The sequence below is a fragment of the Populus nigra genome, chromosome 18 (genome assembly GCF_951802175.1).
Source record: "Populus nigra chromosome 18, ddPopNigr1.1, whole genome shotgun sequence".
Taxonomy (NCBI): Eukaryota; Viridiplantae; Streptophyta; class Magnoliopsida; order Malpighiales; family Salicaceae; genus Populus; species Populus nigra.
The window spans coordinates 10358332-10379913 of NC_084869.1; the positions used below are offsets into that span (position 1 = coordinate 10358332).

The 21582-nt window shown below is 31.8% G+C and overlaps 2 protein-coding genes across 3 annotated transcripts; both read left to right on the plus strand.

The window, feature by feature from the left end:
* The first annotated feature begins 6987 nt into the window (after nucleotides 1-6987).
* Nucleotides 6988-11652, plus strand: LOC133678972 (uncharacterized). 2 transcript variants are annotated; one of them, XM_062101509.1, is made up of 5 exons: nucleotides 6988-7485; nucleotides 8870-8906; nucleotides 8997-9233; nucleotides 9340-9387; nucleotides 10917-11652. In XM_062101509.1, exons 1-5 carry the CDS (start codon nucleotides 7184-7186, stop codon nucleotides 11400-11402), a joined length of 1110 nt encoding a protein of 369 aa, XP_061957493.1. In that variant the 5' UTR covers nucleotides 6988-7183; the 3' UTR covers nucleotides 11403-11652. The 2 variants fall into 2 exon arrangements, with proteins under 2 accessions (XP_061957493.1, XP_061957494.1); XM_062101510.1 differs by lacking the exon at nucleotides 6988-7485 and adding an exon at nucleotides 7534-8113.
* A 4438-nt stretch (nucleotides 11653-16090) lies between these two features.
* LOC133677954 (vignain-like) lies at nucleotides 16091-17681 on the plus strand. The gene is made up of 4 exons (XM_062100100.1): nucleotides 16091-16545; nucleotides 16771-17006; nucleotides 17084-17224; nucleotides 17412-17681. Exons 1-4 carry the CDS (start codon nucleotides 16095-16097, stop codon nucleotides 17679-17681), a joined length of 1098 nt encoding a protein of 365 aa, XP_061956084.1. The 5' UTR covers nucleotides 16091-16094.
* Nucleotides 17682-21582: the final 3901 nt, after the last annotated feature.

Sequence of the window (21582 nt, forward strand, 5' to 3'; positions counted from 1 at the left end):
ATTTTTCTTCATAATTTCATCATTCAAAACTAAATTAGTTGGGAATTGAGATTTTGGATTGAGCTTCGTTCAAGGATTTCAAGATTTTCCTGGTCGCAAGATTTGCGGATTAACCCAGGATGACTCATTTTTTTCCATTACTTTTTTTTAAAAAATTTTTTGTCTTTCAACATTAAGTTGTTTGATATTTGAGCTTTATGATATTATTAAATTTGCTTTTGAACTCGATCACCTTGATATCATGAATGGATCAGAGATTTTGCATCTTGACCTAGGTGAACTTAGATTGAGTTTTTTTTTTTTTTACTTTTTTTTTCTAAATTTCCATCCTTCCTAGATATTAAGCTTCACCTTCTTTTTTTTTTGTAGAGTTATCATGTTCTCATTTGATTTATTAAGAATTGGTCTTCTAACTTTTTTTTCTTGTGTTTCTTTTTATAAGATTATCCCAATTTTTTGTCTATGGTCATAAAGTTTGCAAGTTAACCTGATTTAACTGAGTTTTTTTTTTCTTTTTAATTTCTCCCTTCATCACTAAGTTGTTTTATAATTCGGGTTGGCTCAGATTGAGTTCTTTTTACCTTTTTTCCATTGTCATTTTTTTGTCTTTATTTATTGTTATTGATTTTTTTAATCATATTATTTAAATTATTTAATAAACTAGTGACTCGGGTCTTGGATTTTTTTTTCCTTAACATTTTTTTTATGTTGAAAGTTTTTTTGTTTAGCTCGTGACAAGAGCACGGGTCACTTTGTGTGTGTGTTGTGGAAAGAGAGAGATTCAAATTATTTACTATGGACTATAAACATGTAATCAAGAGAATATTCAAATTATTTACTATGGACTATAAACATGTAATCAAGAGAATAATATACAAATTTATTAACAAATGAAACTAGAGATGAGTACAAATCATGAAACTATGTATATAATATACTTGCAAAATTTTGATTCAAAAAGAGCAATTAACAAGTTATTGTCAGGCATTAGTGCAAGCAGCATTCAATAATTCTTACAACAATAAATTGAAAGGATATATTACCAATCAAGACAAATAAACTAGAAAACATTTTCAAACATCTTTATACAAAGACAAAAATTTAAGTTAAAGTAGGAAGAGCAAATGAAAACAAAGAAAGTAGAGAGAGCAAAAAAATTCTCTATTAAAAAACAAAAGCCCCCACCCCTATTTATGTAAGGGGTGAGTAAATTAATTGAAATATCCATAAAATTAATTTGAATTAATTCATAGAAATTATAATTTTTTTAATTTCAAAAAATCAAAGAAAATTTTTTATTTGGAGTGACAAAACTATGAGTAATTAACGAGAAGAAAATTGATGGACAAAATATTAATCTTGATAGATTTCATAAAATTAAAAAATTAAATAATAATAGGTTGACGAAGATAATGTCTTGTACTAATACAATTAACTCAAATCCAAGTACTCACTTATGTTCTTACACAAAGTCGATCTTGCTTAGATCATCTCCCCTGCAAAAACTCTGATTTCTTTAGGAACCCAATTTTTTTCATTTCAAGACACTACTATTTAAGCTATTAAAAATACTCACAATCTTTCAATATGGTATATAACTTTTAGTTTAGGTTTGAGAATTTTTCCAATTAAGGATTTTTTAAAATTAATTTTTTATTCATTTAAAATTGCTTTTAAATATGTTAATATTTCATAGTATAGAACTTATATTGAAGAAAATCTTTAAAGAAAATCTTAACTACAAATATGAGTGAATTTCACTTTTAATTTCACCTCAAATATACATGTTAACCATGTTATAATATTTTTTTTTCAATATCTTTTTGATTAGTTTGATATAAAAGGTTTAATATAGATAAACCATGAAATGGTGTTTGAATTACAAAATATAAATCATCCCAATCCTTTTTTATTGGGTCCTTTTTTTCCATTTCCTTTTTTTGTGTTTATTGAGTCCTTTTGCTTCCCTTTAATATATAATTGTAGTTCAGTATCATAAAATTAATGCTAAGTAAACCATGAAATTATGTTTAAAATCATGAACACTTAAAGGCAATATGAGATATAAGAAATATTAAAAAAAATGATGAAAATGCAACATAGGAGAAAAACACAATTGCGATAATTACCCACAATATTTTTTTTTTAAAAAAATCTTATTTGTCACTTAAATTTTTTTATTTCTGATTTAATCATTTCATTTTAAGTTGATTTAGAATTGAGTTTCATATTTTATTTTGTTTGGCTTTACATAGAACTCTTATGATGTTAAATAAAAGTTTTGATGCTAAGTTAATGCTCGATTTGACAAATTAAATTTTAATTTAATTGATTTAAACCAATTAAAACTTTAAAGACCCAATTTAAAACTGAAATAAATATTCAATCTCCTTTTCTTTATAAGAAATAAAATATTTATCTCAATTTTTTTACCTAATCTTTAGTTTGAATCAACATATTTGTTATCATTTATTGATTTATTGACACGTATAATTATCAATTTATTTTATTAAACATGCATGTAAACTTTTTAGTTTGTACACAAGATATTTCTTTATGGTAAAAAAAATGTTAACAATGTCTGCATCCTTTTTCATGTTAAAGAAAATGCTTCATTCCATAACATAAAACTAGTTATCATACCATAACATCGTGATGAATGCAAAACTCTTCAAAATTAAACAGAGATAAAAATAATGGAATTATCATCTAATAATTAAAAGAAATTATGAATCCAAAAATAGACACTGGTTTTAAAGATTCAGATATTAAATTAATTATATCTAAAATAATATCAATGTCACTCTTACCGTATCTTTTTCAACAAAACCAATTAAAATATCAAAGAACTCAATATAAGAAGATCACATGCTCTAATACCGTGTTAAAAAAAATAAAAAAAAATCCATGATAAGATGTCAACTAATTAAAATGTATATATAGGAATGCAACCAAATAATTATAGAAGTATCTTTTTCAACTAATTAATAATTCAAAATTCTTGATTTTATTTTACGATGAAGTACTTATTTTATTAATAATTAGTGATTGTATTGATTGGATAACTATCCAAAATATGATCCAAAAGATGCCTCGATTTGTTTTATCAAAATATTTGCTTTCCCATATGAATTGCGCATGAATCAATTGCTTCTCGGCTTAGTTGTCTAATTTGGAGCGCAGAGGTGTGCGTAATAAACATGCCAAAATCTATAGTTTGAACGAAAAAAAAATGACAAAAAAACTAATTAAAGACTAAGCAGTTAATTAAGTGTATACACTAATACACAAACACATAAAAGACTGTAAGTAGGAATAGTGTAGCCATTATTCTTTACAAAAATAACACAGAAGATTGTGAAGCTTTTCTCCTGCAGCCGAGACGCAGCGAAGGTGATTGAAGAGGATCCTAAGCCATCTTTTTCACACCACACTTTTTTCTTATGATCTGTGTGTTTATTTTCTAAACAAAGTTAGCAAAAGTCAATTGTTTCGTCCGTGTTCCATCAAAGGTTTCTTTTTCTTTTTCTTCTTCTTCTTCTTTTATGATCATGTGCATCAAGCCCCGTATAGCAACTTTACAGGCCTGTGAGGGTGTTTAACTGTTTATCTGTGTGTATATCACATCTGTGCAGGGTCACTATAGTGTATTTATGAAGCATGATCTACAAATATGGAAATCAAGAGGCTCCAGCTACCACTAGCAGTGACAATCGAGTGGGCTTGCTTCTTAGGAAGCTGCCATGTTCATGAAAATGGGACCTAGGACTGTTGACCTAGTTTTTTTCAGAGCAGTGCCTGCTTTAATCACTTTGGGATCTGGGCAAGATATGGTTGGTGACGAAACATAATGTCTAGTCATGAGTGACTTGTAAATGCCTTCGCCACCACATAACAAAACTTTGGGGTGCTCTCTTCTTAATTAATCTACTATTCTTATTATGGGATGGCATTGATGTTCTACTCTTCTTCTTCTTTTTTTTTTTCTTTTTTTTTTTTTTATGTTTCTCAATCAATCATTCTTGCATGGGGTATATGACTGTGTGTTTGTAACAATCTCCACTATGTAAACTTAAATTTATAAATAAGAATATCATAATTTAATTTGAGATTATTTTTTATCAAAATTTCAGCAAAAATTTATATATATATATATATATATATATATATTAGTACAAAATCATTCTCTGATCATTGTTTCAAATTCTTATTCTATTTGACAATTTAAAATTTAAAATTTATTTTTACATTTCAAATATCTTTTTGATATATTTTATATTTACATAAACAATTAATTAAGTGTGTCTGTATATTTAAGGAGTTAATCAAATATATATGTTGCAGTTTAAAGAAATAAAATGGGCTTGACCATGTAATATACTATAGAAGCTTTTCTATGTTAAATTACAATTTCTTAGTTTCTAAGTTTTTAATTACAACAAGAGGTATTTTCTCAAAAATCATTCAGGAGCTATTAATGTTGGCCTACTAAATCAAATTTAATAACAATACCAATAAATTTTTGAAGGCTTGAATATTTATTTTTATATTTTTAAAATATTTTGATTGATATATAATTAAACAGTTACTTGTTTCGTCTATATTTTTAAGCTTATTTTGCCCTTTTTTATTTAAAGACAATGTTGATAATATTCACCTTATATTTGTGCATGTTGCATGATTTCCCAGCATACAAGTGTCCACCCTGGTTTCATAAACAACACATCCATCACATTAATGTACTGTTTGGGAACGCGGCTGCGGCTGCGTTCCCAAAAAATTTGAAATTTTTTTTTTGCTAAAATTTAATATGGTTTATACGTTTTGGATCGTTTTGATGTGCTGATGTCAAAAATAATTTTTAAAAAATGAAAAAACATCGTTGGCATGCATTTTGGCACGAAAAGTTATTTGAAAAGCACCCGCAACCACACTGCCAAACACGCTCTAAAACTAATTCATAATCTTTAGGGTTTACTTGCTTATTTAGTTATTGTAGTTTTTTATTAGTTTATTATTTTTGAACTGTGATTTTAGAGAAAAATAAGTTATAAAAACTTGTATGAGGGATATTACATATTCTTATTAGTCCATACAACAACAAGAGTTTACATAAAAAGTTTGCATGGCTTATAAAAAAGTTCAAGAAAAACTGATCATTTCCTTAAAGTTCAAGGTTTGGTGAAGTGAGAGTAACATTTAATAGTTTATATTATTGCTCATTTGATTTGATATATTATAAAATTGAATAAATAGATTAATAATTTTTGCTTGCTAGCGAGAGTTTGGAAAAGCAGTTGTACCCGAGTTTAAAAAAATTCAATTTTTTTATATGTTTTAGATCGTTTTAATGTGTTAATCTCAAAAATAATTTTTAAAAAAATAAAAAAAAATTATTTTAATGCATTTCAGCATGAAAAACATTTTAAAAAGCAACCACAACCATATTTTTAATCAGACAATAACAAACATTTACTATTCATCAACAAGCATTGCCAAGTGCAAGACAAAAAAAAAAACTAGGACATCACCGACAGGACGGTCTTCATGTGTATTGTATTTAGGTATTTGTTGTCAAGGTTCTATACGTTGAAGAAGGATGTTTCCTGTTGGGAATAGTAGAGACACGTGTAATAAAATGGGACAGCCTGGATGCCCTTGTGTTGAGTTTATTAGGAAGGAGGGAGCCTCTAGCGGTGATGTCTTTATTTATTTATTTATTTTTATCAAAGCCAATGTTTACTTTCTTTCCTGTTTTTCATTTTAAACGTAAATAGGGTAATGATCCCCATGCTGGAAAGGACAGGCACATTTTTTTTTAATTCTTAATAAAAAAATCAATTTAATAATTCTAATTTCTAATATATATATATATATATATATATATATATAATGCAATTTGTTCAGATGATAAATTAATGAGTTAGAAGTAAAAAAAAGATGTGTAAAAGAATTCTACTTCTGCATCACATGAAAAATAAAATAACTCACTAAATCTAAACCCTTATAGATAGGGAGTGGACATAAAAATAAATGCATTATTGATTGATTTTCCCTGCCTTGAACCTAGATTCGAGGAAATTCATTGATTAAATAGTGTTTGTAATAATTTAATTCCTGTTTGTTTTTATGTTTTAATATTTTTTTATTTTTTTTATTTCAAATTAATTTTGTCATGTTTTTAAATTATTTTGATACGCTGATATCAAAATTAAAAAAAATATTATTTTGATAATTTTTAATATCTTACTTTTCTAATAGACCAAAAGAAGACGATTTTATCAAATCAAATTAAAAAAACTTAAAAGTAATTTTATGATAAAGAAAATCATACAATGTATATATGCTTTGAATTTCTCTCAAGCTTTTATGAAAAGAGTAGATGGTTGTTTAAAAGTGTAAAAATCATTGTTTTTTAAATTATTTTTTGTTAGAAAAAGTATTAAATTAATATTCTTTTATTTTTAAAAATTATTTTTAATATAATCTAAAAACATAAAAAAATAATTAAAAATTATTTTTATAAAACACTGTTTAGAACACAAATCTAAATTGTTTGGTAAAAAAAATCATTCAAAAGAAAAGTAATTAAAAGAATAAAAAATCGAAAAACCAAGAACTCATCATAATGGTTTGACCGGTACATGGATCCAAAGTGTTCGGATTCCAAAATAAAGACAGTTCTCTTCTGGATAGGCTATCCAAAAAAAAAAAAAAAAAAAAAGGTAGCTAATGATCGAGACATGACCTAATTGGTGTCCACATATTTCTCCCTCGTCTCTTTTGAGACCTAAAATAAATAAATAAATAAATAAATAAAAGTTGTACGCAAAAACCAATAAGGACATTTATTTGTTTTCTGCAGTAGAAACCAAAACCTTCCTTAAAAAAAAAAGAAAATCAGGACAGCAGTCTCGCACGTGAGTCAGGCAGGCATCACACACATTTGCATGAGCCAACCTGTAATCATATCACTGCCCTCCGGGCACCTTTGCTTCTTTGAAAAACACTCATCACTTCACAAGCCAAAAGAAAAGTAAAGAAAAGAAAAAGGAACGCTCTTCTCCTGCATCCTCCTCTTCTTCTTCTACTTCCACTACTGCTGCTGAGATTGTTGTTACTATAAAAGAGAAGAAAAAGGAAGTTTTTTTTTTTATTTGAGAGAGAGAGAGGGGGAGGAGAGATGGGAGGGGTGACTTCATCAATGGCTGCAAAATTAGCATTTTTTCCTCCAAACCCACCATCATACAAGCTAATTACAGATGATGCCACTGGCCTTTTACTTCTAGACCACTTCCCTCACCGGGAAAACGTTGATATCTTGCGTCTCCCAACTCGGCGAGGGACTGAGATTGTTGCTGTTCATGTTAGGTACCCAATGGCAACTTCTACTTTGCTATACTCCCATGGAAATGCAGCTGATATTGGTCAGATGTATGAGCTCTTCATCGAATTGAGTATTCATTTGCGGGTTAATCTCATGGGGTAATTTTTTTCACTGTTTTTTCACGTACCCTTTTGTTTAATTTTGAAGATTTGTGTGGTTTTTTATGGTTTATGAGAGTGTGCATGTGGAGACAGTGTTTTTTTGTGTTAAAATTATGAGAATTAGTGATACCCAGTTGGATTTTTGAGTAAACTTTAGTTTGCTTTGTGTAGAAGGAAGGGATTTTTTGTGGTTTACTGGAAAAGGTTAGAAGTAGGTGAAAAGTGTGATTTTTTATTTTTTTGTGGAATTATGAATCTTCTTATAAAGTTTCTTTGTTTATTTGGTTAAAGGGGGTGGAAGAATTCGAGATCAAGTGATTGGTTTGTGAGCGATTCACAGATTAGCTAAGCAAAGTTGTTTTTATTGTAGATCCCTTCTTTATGATATCATAATTCTATGATGTTATTCTTAGATCGGTTAAGATTCTTGGTTTTATCCCAGAATTATGATATTTTGATGGCGAGTGATGGGATCTCCTATGAGGTTTGATCTAAGCAATTATCATGCTGGATCGATTAGGTGCTTCAAGGCGAAAAGTTGGTTAAAGGAATTGAGACTAACTTCGCTGCTTAGAACTTTCTGGTGTTCTACATACACTCATGTTTTCCATCTTCTTCATGTCTTGTAAGTTGTTAACACTGGACTAGTGTTTTCTATTTGCTCTGCAATTTTATCAAGAAAGATGAAGTTGAATCTTTATTTGGGGTGGCTTGATGGATAAAAAGTTGGCAAGCAAACATATAGGCCAGAAAATTGAAGAAGAACGAGCATTTATGCATGAGGGTTGTTTCAGAAAAATCCAGAAGCATGCTTTTGTTTGCTGGTTCTCTGTCTAGATTTTGACAGAACTCCATGTGCATGGCAGCTAATTAAAAAAAAAAAAGTGCATGGATCTGCCTCACTGGCATGATTCTAGACTTGCAAGTGCCCAATTTGAATCTTATCTGGAATGGATCTATTATTTAGAGCTTTTTGTTGCATCAAGTTGTGCAACTTAAAATTGCTGGCCAAGCATGCAACAAACTTGAGAAAAATCTGGTGTGATAAGGAGTTCTTTTTGCATGCAAGAGGAATTTTTATGGGGGACTAGACCTGGGTATTTTGTCTCTACCATCATGTAGACATTGACACTATGTGCCAATGCCACTCACTTGAAGGCTTACCGTGTCCTACTAAAGAATTAAGTGGTCAAAGACTACTTTTATATATATATATATATATATATATATATATATATATATATATTGGTGGTTATCTCTTACAGAGTAGAGGTCAATCCATGCTTGTTTAAGTTTTCTATGTAGTTAATCCAACGCTCAAGCATCAGATATAGAAAAAGAATCTAAGCTCTTTTTTTTTTTTTTTTTCCAATTTGTCCAGGTACGACTACTCTGGCTATGGACAGTCATCAGGAAAGGTAAGCCATGTAGAATCTTCTTCAATTTTATGTATCTAAACTTTTTGTGGCAAACGGACCCTCTGAAGCTCATGCAATTGCTTTCTGCAGCCCAGTGAACAAAATACATATGCAGATATTGAAGCTGCTTACAAGTGTCTTGAAGAGAGCTACGGTGCCAAGCAGGAAAATATCATCCTTTATGGCCAATCTGTTGGAAGTGGCCCCACTGTGGATCTTGCTGCGCGTTTACCTCGACTAAAAGCTGTTGTATTGCATAGTCCTATACTATCAGGGTTAAGAGTGATGTATTCTGTGAAGCGCACATACTGGTTTGACATCTACAAGGTTAATATTTGGTTTCTTGATCTTCTTAAATGTTATGTATTGTGTTTTAAAGAACATCTATTCATCTACCATGTGGCTGAACATGGTTTTGCTTAAATTTTTCCAGAATATAGACAAAATTCCACTGGTGAAGTGTCCTGTGCTGGTAATCCATGTAAGTATTATAATTCTATATCCAGTGGTTTTAAATTACACAGCTTATTTTTTGGTTTTTCTCCATTTTCTAATTGGTGTTTGGTCAACTGCTAATGAAAATCATGCAATTATAATTCTCCAAGCCAATAACTGTTGGGGGTAGTCAAAACCTTCTGCAAATCCTTCAGTTAGTCTTGATATCATTTGAATGCACAACATTTAGATAATGTAGAATATGAAAATACATTTATTAGAAACTAGAGGTATGAAATCAGAGGTTCTTGTGACAAAGAAGACTGGTTGAAACGAGTGGCCTTGGAGTAAAATATATAATATGAAATTTGTTAATGAGAAGTTAGACATGGTACTTTTTGGCAATTGGAACAAACTGCATAAATTCATTGAAATCTCAGGTACTAAGAGAATGGGTTATAAGCAGAGGCTTTTGTTTGAGCTGGATACAATAAATTGTGAAAAAGATGTGTAGCTACACTGAAGTGTTTTTTGTAGGGAGTTAGGCTAACGCATATGTGAAAGTTCTTGTAGTAATAAAAAAATAAACAATCTGAAAATTGACTGCTAATAATTATTGGAAGATTAGACAAAATGTACCTTTTCCCTAGTTCCTTGGTTAGACTATATCTCGTGTTCCTTGTCATTTTTATTTTCACCGATGATAAAGGACGATTAAAGGCCATCTTATGCATACGCCTTGCAGGAGCCTCCATTTCAGGACTCTGGCTATGTTTTCTCTCTTCTAATATGTCTATGTAATCATACCTTGTAAATTCTTGCAGTCCAAAAGCCCAAAATCTTATGTAGTAGCTCTTCATAGGCAGAAATCAGTAGTTTTTATCATAATAATGTTTTGCAGTGAGGAATCTTAAATAACATAATCCGGAATTATCCACCACATCCTATAAGTGCTTCTTGGTTCTATACAGAACAATAACCTAATGCATCAGATGTTGGATAACTCAGTCTGAGATTTTGCTTCTCCTCTCTAGCTGTTTCCAGAAAACAACTCAAGTTATGCAGACACTAATTTATTATGCATTCCTCAACAGTCACATTATATTTCCAACAACAATTAGAAAGTGCTGATATTTAGAAACTATAAAATTATATAAGAAAAATACAATAAATAAATATTTCAACTTAGGAGCAGAGTCTATCATATAATGATCCATATTTTAATTATCATCATCTTTAACAAGACTTTTTCCTATTAGGGGCTGAAAATTTTTGCTGGTCTGGTTTGTGGTATTAGTTATTGGGAGGTGACATTCTTCTTATAAGCCCATGGCTTAAAAGCTTGGGGGGGGGGGGGTAGTTGCAATGATGAGCTCTTAAGCTGTTTCTTGTGAATCAGCCATTGATATTAGCCTGTTCTAGAACTTGGAGTGCACATCATTGCATATTCAGAGAATGCAAATGAACTTAAAGTGATGCAATGCTTTTCGGCTTTCTTGTTCCCATTTTGGCCATTTCTTGTTGGACCCTACTAATAAATTTCAAGCATCAATCCTTATGACTGTCTTCTTGCAGGGAACTGCTGATGAAGTGGTTGACTGTTCTCATGGCAAGCAACTTTGGGAGCTGTGCCAAGAGAAATATGAACCTCTATGGCTCAAAGGAGGTAATCACTGTAATTTGGAGCTGTATCCAGAGTATCTTAGGCATCTAAAGAAGTTTATAACAACAGTGGAGAAATCCCCGTCTGGAAGAAGTTCCGGCAGGAGAAGTGTAGATGGGTTTGAACAGGCCAGACGAAGCACTGATTGTTTTGAGGCCCCGAGGAAGAGTACTGATCGGAGGGAGAAACCGAGGAAGAGCACTGATAGGACTGAAAAAATGAAATTTCACGAATTCAAGTTTACACACACAGACAAGCTAGAAAAGTTAAAGGTCTCCTTTGAGCACATGGAGAGATCACGGAGAAGCGTGGAATATTATGATAAATCTAGAAAAAGTGTCGACGTACAGGTAGAGAAGGCACGGAAGAGTGTCGACTGGTTGGAGAGAATTCGGTAACTATACAAAATCATTTGTAAAATTGATGGTTTAAATATGCTGTAGGGGAGGGGATAAGAAAGTAGAAAGGAAAGAAAAGGATGGGGAAATTATTTGGGCATTTTTTTTTTTTTGGTTTAATTCATGGTTTTCAGTGTGTGCCTTGCTTCTTGTTACAGAACTGTGTCATGGAATTGTAGAGCTTGTTATACTAACCTCTATTTGTTTTCCTTTGGTTGAATGAATGGAAAATGGAGTTCTTTTAGTCTCAGTTATTAGTAGCTGTATGTTACAGCATCTTGATGCTGGAGTGCGCATGATGTGAAAATTTTTCTTGAAGGTCGTTCTTAAAATCCTTTAGAAAAGGCTCCAAAACTTGTCCCAATTACCAGAAACTAAGAAAAGGCTTAAGGTCGGTCATTGATGAATATTTTTTTTCAATTGTATTTTTTTACTGTTTAATTATATATAATTAAGTTCTAAATTAAAACACTGTTTACTCAAATTTTATGATAAATTTTATTTTGATTTAAAATTGTATTTTATCTATTTTTTAATTTCTGACTTAAAAAGAGAAAATTATTGTAAACAATGGAAGAAAACAAATAATTGGCTGTAATAATATTGACAATAGAAATGATTAAATTTGGTGCTATTTAGTTTTATTTGACGAGAAGAATTTAATGATAGTAGGTTTTTTTCTAAAATATGTTTGGAAAAAAATAACGAGTTTCATTTTGATTTGTTGAGTTCAGTTGATTTTGTTTTTCTTGAATGATTTTGGGGTATTTGATATTATTATATGGTTTATAAAGATTTTTATAGTGTTTATTATATGTTTTTGTCATCTACCCCGTATAAGAGAAAAAAAATGACCCAAAAATGCGGGAATGACTCGTGCCCATTCACTTGGGATTTTATGTTGGGTCACTCAAGCCCATACGCCAGCCGGACCACTTTTAAAAAACTTTTAACATTGGGTTTTTTGATGAATTTTTTTATTTCATCTTTTAATATTGATTAATTTTGATTTGGACTTCAATTAGTTCACAACTTAAGTCACGAGTTTTGTGTATTAACTCATGTTAACTATAATCAATCTAATATGTCATCGTCTAAATGTTTTTTTTTTAAAAGATATCAATTTATTTTTTTTTAAAAGACAAACTACTTTTTATCGGTCGTCTACATTGCTTGAACCAGACCCATATGTCTAGGCTTTTTTTAAGGCCCTGATACGGTGGGCTACTTAGGACTGTGTGCTTGGCCTTACTTGTTTTTATATATATATATATATATGATGATTTTTCTTCAATTTTATTATTTAATATTAATACGGTGGGCTAGTTAGGGCTGTGTGCTTGGCCTTACTTGTTTATATATATATATATATATATATATATATATATATATATATATATATATATATGATGATGATTTTTCTTTAATTTTATTATTTAATATTGAGTTGATTTTATATTGGTCTTTGTTTTATATCATATAATTAAAATAAAAAAAATGTTATTAAACTTATTGAAATCCACAAATCAAGTCATAAATTTGATAAGTTAATTAATTGACTAAGATTAATTCAATAAATCATCGTTTCAATGTTAAAAAAAATCAATTTCAATTTTTTAAAAAAGTCAAAAGCTTTTTTAATAGTTCTCCAGATTTTCTTTAAACATGCATGTTTGGTCTATTTTTTATGTTATTTTTTTGTCCTTTGATTTTTTATTTGTTTTTGGACTTATTAGGTCAACTGGGTCATATAAAAAAAACTCATGATTTAATTGAAAACCTGAACTTGATAAGGACTCGAGTCAAGAACTTTCAATTTTGACTCATTAAACCGAGTTTGATAACAATATCGAAAGATTCCCAACTACTTGAATATTTTTTACATTTAATTTAGTCTAACTCATAATATAACACAGGAAGTAAATTATAGAAAACACTAATTTACAATTTCAATGCATTGTTATTAGGCCGGCTAATCCGTCACTAACTTTGGTTGGACCTTAAAAAAAAAAAAGTCAATTCAAAGTTTACTTTATCAATTTAATTAAAATATGAGTTAACTTCTAAAAAAGAAATTTCAAAGCCACTTTTTTTTTTTTTTTAATTCATATCAATCACACTTGAGAAGGTTATTTGATAGGGTAAAGTTTCTGGAGGCTAAGCTTGAAACATTTTCTTGTGGATACAAGTTTTTTTAAGCAGACATGGGAATTTATCATTGATATGGCTGATTTTCGCTGAAAACTCATGTCCTGCAGCTAATAAAGCTACAATTGTTTCGGAACACAAATATAGTGGTTTTGAAATAGTTTGAGTTGATTTCATTGTTTGGAGAAGGAATGGCAATTTTGTGTATTGTAGATAACAGTATAAGGAGACTGAATTTTAATTGAAAGTATGCATGCAAAGCATGAAGAGTTACTATACACAGTCAGAAAAATCTCCTGTTTAGCCGTTTAAGAACAATTTTAATTCATCTTCTTCTTACTTTAGGGAGCTTGTCGTTTATACCTTTTGTTCTATCAATTCATGTTTGGATTTTCAGTTTTTATGTGTAAATATCTCACCATCAATTGGGTTTTCTTTCACCATTTCAGCAAGAAAGACTTGAAAATGAGATGGAGATCAAGAGTGTCAAAGAACAGCCATTGCAGCAAGCTAAAGGAAAGGATGCTCTTGTATGAGTTACTTGCATGGTTGGTTGGTCTTTCTTTACAAAACAGTGTCACTGAAAACAAAGGAATTGGCAAATTAGCTTGGTCGTGCCAACACTTCTTACCTCATGTTGGTTGTTCCTCATTCCTGACGGATGACATATCAAAATTGTTTAATGTTTATTGAAGCAATAACTACAATTATTGAAAGAGTTACATGCCGTAATTGATCATACATGAAGAGCTATTAATTAATAAACCCTCTTCAGCATTCTTTGGTTCTAAAGACAAAAGAGGAACATAGGCGTTCCATTTCCTAGACTGCTTGATGTGATTTCAGCTTCATCATATCTAAAATTCTTTTACCTGCAATTGCTATCACTGAATTACTGAACATGAAGTTCTTGAGCTTTAACAGATGGACTTACCTGGGGGTTAAAATCTTCAAGGGACAATAAGAGTTGAGGTGTGGTAGATATGGTATGCTAAAAACAGCATGACCACTGTTTTAAGATGATTCTGCAATGTCAAATTGATTCAGTGGACTGCTGTATCTCCGTTGTTGATCATGTAGCTTATAGATCTTCCGTAATATTAGATGGATGACAATTGGTACTCTCGTTTTTCTACATTCTGCAGTTGGTCCTGCATCCTGCAATTATCTTCTGTTAACTGTTTGTAGTAACAAAACCACATTGGTCTTGAAAATATATTTCTCATGCCCACCTTGTAGGTTGAGGCTCGATCTTCTTGTTATCTAATGAAGTTTTAATATGAGCTAGAGTTTATGCCTACAATAATTTCTTTGAAGATTAAGGCACGGAATCTCTTTAATTCTAGCAGAAGATCATGACAGTCTTGTAGCTCGTAAGTAATATTAGTAGATCAATATCATTCAAGAAGGGAGATCACTAGTTTTTTGAAAAATTCTGAAACTGTACAGCTAAGCTGGACTCGCTCTCTTTCATGGATGTTCTGTAACCGTGTATGTGATAACTCTCTCCCTCTATTTTGTGCGTGTTTTGTGTTGTAAAGGGATAAGTCCCCTGCACACTACGCTAGAATAGTCATACAAGCAATACCTTGCCCACAAATGTAGTTAATTTCAATTTATAGAATTTGGACTTCGCCATTCATTATGTCTCACCACTACACATCATCAACCTACCTGGGGATAAGTGGCCCTTCAAATAATCCCAAAAAAACAGAAAAAGGGAAAAAGAAAAGCTTAAAGTGTAGTTTTGCATGGTGGAGCAGGTGGTAATAAATCAACATTTCATTCAACACTCTTTTAAGCTCAATTTATGGGAAAGTTTGGCAGTGGCCTGTGGGCACACATATGCAAAGAAAGTGGCTCCATACCATAATCTGGAGAGTTCTCATGTTTCATGGTCTGAAAATAGAATTACTTGCAGAATTCACTCAATGCCTTGAGAGTTTTTCCAGTCTCTTTCTCCTCTTAAAACAAAACCATTTCAAAGATTTTTATGAGTAGATTCAGTTCAAGCCAAAGCAATTGCAAGCAACTTTATTCCAACTTGCAAAACTATCGTGGCTCGATCAAAAGCTTCCATGGACGCAACCATTTTTATTAATCAGTCGTCACCCCCTATCTGCGGCTCTCTTTCTTATATCATAATTAATATTGTGCAATAGCGTGTTTTGCATGCAATGATCATCCTGTAAAATGCCCTATGCCCAGAAGTTTTCTATGTTAACTGCACAACTTGTATCCTTCCCTTTTCCTACATGGGAATTGAACTAAACTTGCTTATATGTGGACTTGCTTGTATATCTGAAATCACTCCATGTGTACACGCAGTTTGTTCTCCATTTTTATAAAAAACTATCACCATATCCTCCTTTATATGCATACATAGTTGATGCCCATAAGAAACTTGTAACTTCTTTATTTATTATCTTTTGTTCTATTCTACAATTTGATCTAAATATCTTCCACTATTGTTTCATTTCTCTATATAAAGCAATCAATAGTAGTTCCTTATACCCCATGTTGTGTTGAGTTCTAGTCTAGGAAATGGAAATGAAGAAATTCTTACCTGTTGCTCTTTCTTTAGCTTTGGTTTTAGGAATCACTGAAAGTTTGGATTTTCATGGAAAGGATTTGGAATCTGAGGAAAGTTTGTGGGATTTATATGAGAGGTGGAGGAGTCACCACACTGTTTCTACAAGTCTTGATGAGAAACACAAGCGTTTCAATGTGTTCAAGGAAAATGTCATACATGTTCACAAAACTAACAAGATGGATAAGCCCTATAAGTTGAAGTTGAACAAGTTTGCAGACATGACTAACCATGAATTTAGGTCTGTTTATGCTGGCTCGAAGGTTAAACGTCATAAGATGTTTTGTGGGACGACACCTCGAGGAAATGGGAGCTTCATGTATGAGAAGGTTGACGAAGTCCCATCATCTGTTGACTGGAGGAAGAAGGGTGCTGTGACTGCAGTTAAGGACCAGGGTCAATGTGGTGAGGTTCATTTTCTATTTCTTATAGTGAAGGTTCACCTTATTTGTTTCTATTTTATAATTCGTTCATGCATCCAGCACCGATGTACAAAGGAACAAAAAATACATTTGATTAAGCAGAAAGAAAGGCTACATTTGAGCATAGAACTATCATAAAACAGTAATGCTTATTTTGATCCTTTCTTGCTTGCAGTTTAATCCTTAAATCCTTTTCAATGTGGTACAGGAAGTTGCTGGGCATTTTCGACCATCGTTGCAGTTGAGGGTATCAATTATATTAAGACAAATAAGCTAGTATCTTTGTCTGAACAAGAGTTGGTGGATTGTGACACTACAGAAAATCAAGGATGTAATGGAGGGCTGATGGAATATGCTTTTGAGTTCATTAAGAAAAAGGGAGGTGTAACAACAGAGTCTACTTATCCTTATCAAGCTGAAGCTGGAACTTGTGATGTTGAAAAGGTTTTATTTCATATTACAGTCACATTGAACTAAATTATGATCGGCACAACACAAAAGTAAAACTCTTGTTTTCACAGGTAAACAAGCCGGTAGTGTCTATTGATGGGTATGAGAAAGTTCCTGAAAATGATGAGGATGCATTGCTGAAAGCTGCTGCAAACCAACCAATATCGGTAGCCATAGATGCTGGGGGTTCAGATTTCCAGTTCTACTCGGAGGTGAATTTCAGAAAGTTACTGAAATACTTTGTTAATTTCAATTCCATCCAAGCATTCCCACTGTGCGAAGATGATAAATTGGCATGTTCATTTGTGTAGTCGGAAAAACGACTAGCATTTAAAACAACATATTTACAAGCTTATTTTAGATGAATCAATAAATTTACGAACTTAATGTGAAATGCAGGGTGTATTTACTGGAAAATGCGGAACTGAGCTGGATCATGGAGTGGCAATTGTGGGCTATGGAACAACTCTTGATGGAACTAAGTACTGGGTCGTGAGAAATTCCTGGGGACCTGAATGGGGAGAGAAAGGTTACATCAGGATGCAGCGTGGCATCTCTGACAAAGAGGGACTCTGTGGTATTGCAATGGAGGCTTCGTTTCCCATCAAGAACTCCTCAACTAATCCTTCAGGAACCAGAACCAGATCTTCCCCCAAGGATGAACTCTAAACTACACATGCGATATCCTATCAAGGACAGGACTCCTTAACTGATCCTTCAGGAACCGGAACCCCCCCCCCCCCCCCCCCCCCGGATAAATTCTGAACTACACATTCCATATGATTTGGTTTCAGATTTGCTACCCATTTCAGTTGTTTTCCTGCTGTATCATATTGGCATCTTAAAAATAATATGTCACCCATTTGATCTAATTGCTTAAAATCTTATACTACATATTGAAGATGAATGAAGATGAATAAATGTTTCAAAAACTTCAATTGCAAAACTTAAGAAACACGAAAGAAAACAAGGAAAGCTGGTTGTCATTATAACTTTTTTGACTTTTAGACAATCTCGTCACAAAATCCATTGTGATCCTTTCACGTTTCCATTATAGAATCAATAATGGTTACAACAATCCGAGATATTTCTAGGGTTTACCCTTTATCATCTAACATGTCAAATATCTAAAAACAAAGTCTACTACATGAGCCTTCATCCTATTCCACCAATAACACATTTTAAGATCTTTATACATCTTAGTAAAACTTGGATGCATTATGTAAACTATCTGATATGTCTTTGTCATCAATTCTTTCCCTAAATCATCTACATCAGGTACACAAAGCCTATTTTCATACCTTAGCACATCATCATCGTCAATCACAAAACCTGCAGATTTATCCTGTTGAACCTTATCTCTAATCCTGGGTAGCGAATTATCTCTTTTTTAAGCTATTTTTATCTTATCAAACAAGTTTGACTTAATATGAAAGTGAGCAATCATTACTCCAGCTTTGTTAAGGTTAAACTTGACTCCATCTACTAACCCATGCATCTCCTTAATTAGAGGTCACCCATTTGATCATTTGATCTAATTGTTTAAAATCTTAAACTACATATTGAAGATGAATAAAAGTTTCAAAAATTTAAGTTGCAGAACTTAAGAAACATGAAAGAAAACAAGGAAAGTTGGCTGTCATCATAACCTTCCCGACTCCTAAGCAATTATGTTACGAAGTCCATTGTGATCCTTTTTCATTTCCATTATAAAATAAATAATGTTTACAACAATTCAGGAGGTTTCTGGTGTTCATCATGTACCCTTTAACATGTCAAACACCTAGAAACAAAGTCTGCTACGTAAACCTTAATCCTATTTCACTAATAACACACCTTAAGATTTTTATACTTCTTGGTAGAACTCGGATGCACTGTGTAAACTGTCTGAGGTGCCTTTGTAATCAATTCTCTCCTTAGATCATCCACATCAGGTACACAAAACCTATTTTCATACCTCAACATATCATCATTACCCATCACAAAACCTGTAGATTTACCCTGTTGAGCCTTATCTATGATCTCGAGCAGCGAATCATCTCTCTTATAAGTTATTTTTAGCTTGTCAAACAAGTTTAACTTAACTTGAAAGTGAGCAATCATTACTTTAGCTTTGTTGAGGTCAAATATGACTCCTTCATCTACTAACTCATGCATCTCCCTAATCAGAGGTCTTTGTACCTCTTGAATATAAGCTAAACTCCTTGATGATTTCCTGCTCCAAACATCGGTAACTACATTTGTCTTGCCTGGGTGGTATTGTATGGTACAATCATAATCCTTCAGCGGCTCCATTCATTTCCTCTACCTCAGATTTAAATCCCCTTATTGAAAGATATAGTTCAAACTCTTATGATCTGTTAAGATCTCATCCGTTTTTCCATACAGGTAGTGCCTTCAAAGCAAAAATTACTGCCACCATCTTTGTTAGAACCCATGAGCCTTGACGGCCACTTCATCCTCTAGATGGACCTGCACTTGATCCCTACTATTTAAAAAAAATGACCATTTTCTTTAGGCCTCTTAGACTAGCCTGCGACCATGTCCTCTAATTTTTGCGCCTCTATCAACATAGCGCTATCAACAATTAAGGAGTAGGATGAAAACACTTGAGATACCATCACCACATACATCGGGGATTTGAGTCCTCTAATAAACCTCTTCACTCTTCGCTCCTCAGTGGGTAGAAGATGTTCCACATACCTAGACAACTGAATGAACTTCAGATCATACTCATTAAATGTCATGATCCTCTGAGATAGCCTCTCAAAATCATAAAATCAAGCATCTTTAACACTCTAAGAGAGAAACCTATCTAAGAAAATGATGTTAAACTCCTTTCATGTCCACTAAGCCTTTGCCGACTTTACTCTTTTCCTATACTCAAACCAAAAGATCTCCACATCTCCCTCCAACCTAAATGACACCAAACTCATAGTCCAATGGTTTGTTCATCCCAAAGTTTCACACCATCACCAGATGTCGTCTAGGAACCTTTAAGGATCCTCTGAGTTGTCCATCCTAGTGAAGGTAGAAGGTGTCAACTTCATGAAGTCATTTAATAATACATTGACTCTTTAAATAGTGTGGGATGATGATTGTATATCTCTATCCTTTCTCTTATCTCTCTTTATAGTTAACTTTATCCAGGTCCACATGATCTAGCTAAGCTGCTGAAACTTTGAAACAGGCTCAGGGTAAGTTACCCCTACACTTGTTTCATCAACCACATAAAAAATAAATAACAATATAAGAGTTACCAAGAGGCATGATCAATTTCATATTAATAAATTAAGTATTTATACTAATTCTCTAACACATAAAAAATTATCCACTCACCTGACTCAAAAATAGAAATAACACGAAAATAAATGTCACATGCAATCCTACTGAATATCAGGATTATCTAAATTTAAAATAAGACATACTAAAAAACAACTCGAAAAAAACATAAAATCTATTTAATACACTTAACTTATAGTCTAACGCATAACCCTATATGTTTATGAACTAAACTGATCTTTTTTTTTCACTCAAAAATTAAAAAATCAAACAGTATCCCGAAATCTAATCCAAAAGAAAACAAATCATATAACTTGATAATAATTCATTAAATAAACCTCAATTATTCGACAAACCAATTTGAAAAACTAAAATTTTAGCTAGGGACCAATCTAAATTTTCTCAGATATTTAGGGGTTAAATTGTAATTTTTTTAAATTGGAAGACCAAATTAAGAATGTCATAAATTCATAACTATAATGAAATTTTATCTCAATTATGTCCAGAATATAGAATTATGCTTCAGGGACCAATTTTTAGTTTTTTTCGAAGTTCAAGGACTAAACTATAAATTTTTAAAATTGAGGGACTAAACTGAAATTTCATCATTTTTAACCTCAAGACCATACTGTCCAGATTTCCAGTAAGGATCTTTCACAATTTCTCAATATTCTTAAACTAATTAATCTCAAAATCATTATTCCTAACAAAATCATCTAAAGCATAAACCTTACCTATATAGGTCATTTCTTCTAATTCTCTTCTCTTTTCTTTTCCTTTCTCTTATTTTTCTTCTTTTTTTCTCTCATTCTGATTCTCTCTCTTTAATTTCAGATCTCTCTATTTTTAAATTTTTTTTTCTCATTCTATTTATATTTACCAACTCTTTGTTCAATTGGTAAAATGCCCTTCATCTATTTATACCTAAAACTTACTTTTCCAATGGTATTGTTGTTATTTACTATTAAACCTTTCTTTATTTCAAAATATTACCAAATCAATCAGAACTAATTTTTATGCTAAAAATTGGTGACATCTATTTTTCACCTAGTTTAGGGACAACTATGATGCGTAAGAAAATAGATGCAAAGACTTTTCAGTTTACAAGTATGATGTAATCAAATGGCAGATTACTATGTTCTGAGTCAACTTAAGGATGATGTTAGCTAGGTTGTTTATAGAAGAAGGACGTTTATAGCATGTACTCTTTCTACTGAGAAAATCAGAAGACTGACTGACTTCTTAGGCACAGAGGTACGTGGTGACCGGAGCCTGAAGTTACCACTTC

Excerpts from the sequence above, each read along its gene's own strand:
- LOC133678972 (XM_062101509.1), top strand. The coding sequence starts at position 7,184 with ATGGGAGGGGTGACTTCATCAATGGCTGCAAAATTAGCATTTTTTCCT. Across the intron at positions 8,907-8,996 it reads ATGGACAGTCATCAGGAAAG|CCCAGTGAACAAAATACATA; the intron begins GTAAGCCATGTA and ends TGCTTTCTGCAG. Across the intron at positions 9,234-9,339 it reads ACTGGTTTGACATCTACAAG|AATATAGACAAAATTCCACT; the intron begins GTTAATATTTGG and ends AAATTTTTCCAG.
- LOC133677954 (XM_062100100.1), top strand. The coding sequence starts at position 16,095 with ATGGAAATGAAGAAATTCTTACCTGTTGCTCTTTCTTTAGCTTTGGTT. Across the intron at positions 17,007-17,083 it reads GAACTTGTGATGTTGAAAAG|GTAAACAAGCCGGTAGTGTC; the intron begins GTTTTATTTCAT and ends TTGTTTTCACAG. Across the intron at positions 17,225-17,411 it reads ATTTCCAGTTCTACTCGGAG|GGTGTATTTACTGGAAAATG; the intron begins GTGAATTTCAGA and ends TGTGAAATGCAG.